We start from the raw sequence: 6,000 nt of genomic DNA on the forward strand, positions 1-6,000 counted from the left end.
GTTCAACATATGCAAATCAATCAACGCCATACACCACATTAACAAAAGAAAAGTCAGAAACCACAGGATCATCTCAATACATGCCAACAAAGCATTTGATAATGTCCAACATCAATTCATGATAAAAATTCTCTCCAAAGTGGATATAGAGGGAACATTCCCTAACATAATCAAAGCCATTTATGACAAACTGACAGCAAATGTAATACTCAAGGGGGAAAAGCTGAAAGCCTTCCCACTGAAATCTGGAACAAGACAAGGATGCCCACTCTCACCACTGTTGCTCAACAGAGTACTGGAAGTCCCAGCCACAGCAATCAGACAAACAAACAAACAAAAAGGCATCCAAATAGGAAGAGAAGAGGTAAAACTGTCACTGTATGCAGATGATGTGATACTATATATAGAAAAGCCTAAGGACTCAACCCCAAATCGACTTGAACAGATCAACAAATTCAGCAAAGTAGCAGGATAGAAGATTAACATTCAGAAGTCAGCCGCATTTCTCTATACTAACAATGACATATTAGAAAAGGAATACAAAAATACACTACCTTTTAAAACTGCACCCCAAAATGTCAAATACCTGGGCAGACACCTGACCAAGGAGGTGAAAGACACATATGCCGAGAACTATAAAACATTAATCAAAGAAGTTAAAGAAGATGTTCCATGCTCCTGGGTTGGAAAAATTAATATGGTCAAAATGGCCATACTACCCAAAGCAATCTACAGCGTCAATGCAATCCCTGTCAAAGGACCCGTGACATTTCTCACAGAACTACAACAAGCAATCCAAAAATTTATATGGAATCACCAAAGACCCAGAATTGCCAAAGCACTTCTGAGGAACAAGTTCCAAGCCAGAGGCATAACTCTCCCAGACTTCAGACAATATTACAAAGCCACAGTCATCAAGACAGTGTGGTACTGGTCCCAAAACAGACATGCAGACCAATGGAACAGAATAGGGGACCCAGAAATAAACCCTGACACCTATGGTCAATTCCTCTTTGACAAAGGAGGCAAGAACATAAAATGGGGAAAAGACAGTCTTTTCAGCAAGCCTTGCTGGGAAACCTGGACAGCAGCATGCAAATCAGTGAAACTAGAACACACCCTCACACCATGCACCAAAATAAACTCAAAATGGCTCAAAGACTTAAACATAAGACAAGACAAACTCCTGGGAGAGAACACGGGCAAAACATTCTCTACACCTATATTTTTATCATCATTCCATTGGTTTACACATTGTCATTACGAAATGTCCCTTTATAAGCAAACGTTTTCTCCTGAAATCTATTATGCCTAATGATTATTGAGCCTTGTTGTACTTATGATGTCTGTGATACAAGTATCTCTAGCTGTTTCCTTACCTACTTCCCACATTTTAATATTAAACTTAATAAATCAACTTTATATTTTGATTTTGGATTTCTGTCCAGGATTAGAACATTTTCTTTATGAGGTCTATTTACTCTGTCTGCACTGAGGGAAGGGCCACCTTAGGGCTGACTAAGGGCTGTGCTGCTTCCCCAGGCACAGACTCCTGCATGTCACTCTTTCTCACAACCACAGGGACAGACGACGCAGAGGAGCAGGAACTGGGGCCAATTTTGGTCACAGCTGCTGCACAGGGAATGCCTTTGCCAGGATGGGCCCTGGGTCCCTCGGAGTGGTCCTGCTTCCCTCCTGTTGGACCTCAGTGCTTGCCATGGGATTTCAGGCTCCCTGCCTCCCTCATCTCAGCCTGAGAGGTGTGAGAGTACATTTGGTCACAGGACCTCATCTTCCTGGCACCCAGGGATTTGGGAGTCCCAGCGCACTCAGAAGCCACCGTCTCAACTAATTGGCCATTTGAGGATTTGAGTCCCAGCTGTGACGACTGGAGAGAATATTCAAAGTGGGCTGAACCAAAGGTGCAGGTCCCAGGAACACTAGCCAGCCCGGAGGACATGCCATAGAGGGGCAGGTGAGTTGAGCAAAATCCATCCCCTGCTGTACCAGCCTCTGGTAGCAAGGCCTTGGGGCACACGAACCAATTCCCACTGGCCCCTCAGGTAACCCCCTCCTCCCCATCCCCACTCTTGCTCCCCTACAAAGAAAGCCAGAGCTAGGCAGGGTGAGTGTGGGGTTCCTTGGGCCAGTGAGAGGACAGGGCTGGGTGGACAATATGGGCAGCCAAGGGTGGGCAAGGCAGACCAATAATCCACCCTTAGCACCAGCTCCACACACACGTTCCAGGGGGCCTTGGGCATCTGAGGTCAGACTGTCCCCTTCTTCTCTCCTGTGGGGGGTGGAGTCAAGTCACACAGCAGAGGTACACTTTAACCTACACTCCCCTGCCAGGCCCCCCCTCCTTTGCTTGGAAAGTAGGACACTCGAGGCCACCTTCTAAAGAACTCCAGGCGCAGCATGATGGTGGTGGCGACTTCTCCCCCTAGGTGCCCCTACCATCCAGCCTCTGCCGGCACACCCCCACCCCCAGCCACCCTCTCGCTCAAAGACAGCCAGCTCCCTCATGCTGCAGGTCTGACCCCCGGAAAACGGAGAATCTGCTCTGGAGTCGGTGACTCCCCCTCCCCTCCCTGGGAGGCAGGCAGGCTCAGGGTCCCCCTTCCTTCCACACGCCTCCCTCTGTAGGCTGGGTCTCCTCCAACCATTTCCTGAGCAGGACAAAACCAGTTCCATTTTCCACATGAGGGTGTGGCCAGCCCTGCTCAGGCCAGAGAAGTGGGTCTGGACTGGGTCAGGGACAGGAGGCAGCACCCACCAGGAAGACTCAGACTCTGAAACAGATAAGACTGTGTGCATTGCTCCCATGGCTGGAAGCCATCAGCCCCACAGGTGTGTGCAGCATGCAGGGGCATGGAAGCAAGAACAGCTAAGAACACACACATGTTCTACATGAGTCCTAGCCCCTGCCCTGATGCTTCTGAGAACATGGAGAGGGACTATGCCCTTTCTATGATGTGTCCAACGTCTTCTATTTCAGGAATGTGCTCAGGGATTGTCAAGGTAGCAGAGAGCTCTGCTGATGGTTGCCGCCATGGTCCAATCTTAGAGGCAAAGAAGCAGAGATAGGTCTCAGGGTTGACAGCAGTCACAGACACAACGCCCACATGAGCCTCGGGAATCAGCTCGCAGCCTAGCCTGGAGCTCTGACAGTCACTGGGTTAAGTCCCGATGACCTGAGGTGCTTCGTGATTTCCGTAATTAAAGAACAGGTAAAATCATGGTTGCAAAGTGCATGATTAGGTACTCCGACAAATTGTACAAGGGGCACAGCTCAGAAAGCATCCCATGCGGAGGGAAAGCATGTCCTTCATGAATGACAGGAGAGGTCAGACATCCTTACACTGTAGGCTCTCAGCTCTGCAGAACCCGGAACCACCCCAGAGCAGCAGCTCAGAGACTCCCACAGGGGGAGCGCTCCAAGCATACCTAGGAATTGGTGAATCAGAGGGAATGTTTCCCATTTCAGGTCTGTCTGAGCTCTTTTGGAGTAAGACAGGGCAACTGGTGGTCTCTTGGTTGATGTGCAATGGACACTGAGGCTCCCATTGCTCCAAAGGAACGAGGACCTTGTGACACTGACCTGCTCCCTCTCGCTGTGTCCTCACTTGCTCTCTGAACCTGCCCACAGCTCAGGGCCATGTCACATAACAGAAATGGAACCCTCTCGGTGGTGCCTCTGCAGGAGTTTGTGCTGGATGGATTTCAGGGGGGTCTGCAGACCCAGGCCCTGCTCTTTGCCCTCTTCCTGGCCCTGTACTTGGCCGCCGTCCTGGGGAACCTCACCATGATCGTGGTCATCACCCTGGACGCCCGTCTGCACTCCCCGATGTACTTCTTCCTCAAGAACCTCTCCTTCCTGGACCTGTGCTACTCATCTGTCATCTACCCCAAAGCTCTGGGCAACATCCTGTCCTCAGCCAAGGTCATCTCCTTTGGGGGCTGTGCCACCCAGTTCTTCTTCTTCTCACTGATGATCACCACTGAGGGATTCCTCTTGGCTGTGATGGCCTATGACCACTTCCTGGCCATCTGCAGCCCCCTACACTATCCTATCACCATGTGCCCATCAGCCTGTACCCGCCTGGTGCTGGGCTGCTACTGTGGGGGATGCCTCAACTGCATCCTGCAGACCAGCTTCACATTCAGCCTCCCCTTCTGCAGCTCCAACCACATCGACCACTTCTTCTGCGATGTTCCCCCGCTGCTCCTGCTCGCCTGTGCTGACACAGCCATCAATGAGCTGGTCCTGTTTGGCATCTGCGGGCTCATCATCGTGGGCACCACACTCGGGGTCCTCATCTCCTATGCCTACATCACCGTGACCATCCTGAGGATGCGCTCGGGAGCAGGCAGACACAAGCTCTTCTCCACCTGTGGCTCCCACATGACGGCCGTGTCCCTCTTTTATGGGACCCTTTTTGTCATGTATGCCCAGCCGGGAGCGGTGGAGTCCATGGAGCAGGGCAAGGTGGTCTCTGTCTTCTACACCCTGGTCATCCCCGTGCTCAACCCCCTCATCTACAGCCTGCGGAACAAGGAGGTGAAGGAGGCCCTGTGGAGACTGGGCCACAAGCTCACAGCCAAGTGACGGGGGCTCCTCCCCAAGTAGCAGGACTTCTCCTCCTCTCAGGCTCTTATCTTCTTCTATCTCAAACCTTCTCTCCCCTTGTCCTCCTCCCTGTACTTGTGCCCTTCCTCTTCCCCCTCCTCTTCCTCTCTCACTCTCTCTCCGATTTATCCTTCTGTTATTCCATGAATTTTCAAAAGAATATTCTTGGTCTTTTACTACATTCATCCACATTTGGAATGGAAAAAATATACAATATTTTTTTCCCTACACATCTGTACAATTATCAGCCTTCTCTAAAATTAAATTTACAGTCAGCAATTAGTACTTCTTAGTAGAAGAGCCTTCATTCTGACCTTTGAATAAACCAGGACAGCTCATCAGGTGTGAAATGGAATAGGAATTCTTCAATACTCTTAAGAAATGTTTTGTGAAACTCTACAAAGTATAGTATGTCTGTGTTACTTATGTATCGGATTTTGGTGAAGATCCCTGGGCAACGTTAGGTTTGGTTTATTTGTTTTGTCCATCCCATAAATGCTTTGCATGCTCCTGCCGCAGAGCAGGTTCTCAGTACGAACTACTTCTTGATTTTAATGTGAGTTCAGTGTTCTTTAAGTACTCATTGAACTCCAAAATATGTCTGGCATAGGTTTAGTTAATGTGGTAAGTGTAGAATAAGCACTTTACATCTGAAGACCATATTGTAGTTTTAATTCTGATTCCTGGTTAAATATAACAAAAGTTTAAAATTTTAAATCGTATTTTAACAGATTTTGTTGGAACTATTTTAATGTACATTCATTGTGGTGCAATGCATATTCACCTTGTTGTGTAATAGACCTCCAGAACTTTTCCAACCTGTGGTAAACCTGGAACAACCCCCTGTTTCCCCTTAGCCCCACCTACTAAGGGCCAGCCTTTTCCTAGCTGCCTCCATGATAGTGACTACTTTAGATATCTCTGGTAAGTAAAACATACAGGGTTTGTCTTTTTGTGTCTGGTTATATCACTTAGCACAACGTCCTCAAGATTCATCCATGTTACACTCAATGACCGTGTTTTCATCTTTTTAAAAGTTGAACACGAGTCCATCCTATGTATTTGCCACATTTTGTTTGTGTATCCACCCACCAGTGAATACTTGTATTGCTTCCGCATTATGCCATTGGTGAAAAATGCTGCTATGTACATCCATCTGCAAATATCTCTTACGGTTACAGCTGAACACGGGGTGATTATATACACAAACAGGTTAATACTGGACCATATAGTAAATATTTTTTAATTTGAGGGAAACCGCCAAAGTATTTCTGTTGTGGCTGTTCCATTTTACATTCCCATCAATAGGACAAGAATGTTGCAAATTCTCTGATTCCTAGGAAACATGTGAACTTTTTCATTTTAGAGCA

The 6,000-nt window shown here is 48.0% G+C and overlaps 1 protein-coding gene across 1 annotated transcript; it reads left to right on the top strand.

Annotated features, from left to right (window-relative positions):
* LOC100522351 (olfactory receptor 12-like) lies at positions 3,659–4,609 on the top strand. Its single transcript, XM_021074742.1, has one exon. The coding sequence runs from the start codon at positions 3,659–3,661 to the stop codon at positions 4,607–4,609; it is 951 nt and encodes a 316-aa protein (XP_020930401.1).

The sequence above is a fragment of the Sus scrofa genome, chromosome 15 (assembly GCF_000003025.6).
Source record: "Sus scrofa isolate TJ Tabasco breed Duroc chromosome 15, Sscrofa11.1, whole genome shotgun sequence".
In the NCBI taxonomy this organism is placed as follows: domain Eukaryota; kingdom Metazoa; phylum Chordata; class Mammalia; order Artiodactyla; family Suidae; genus Sus; species Sus scrofa.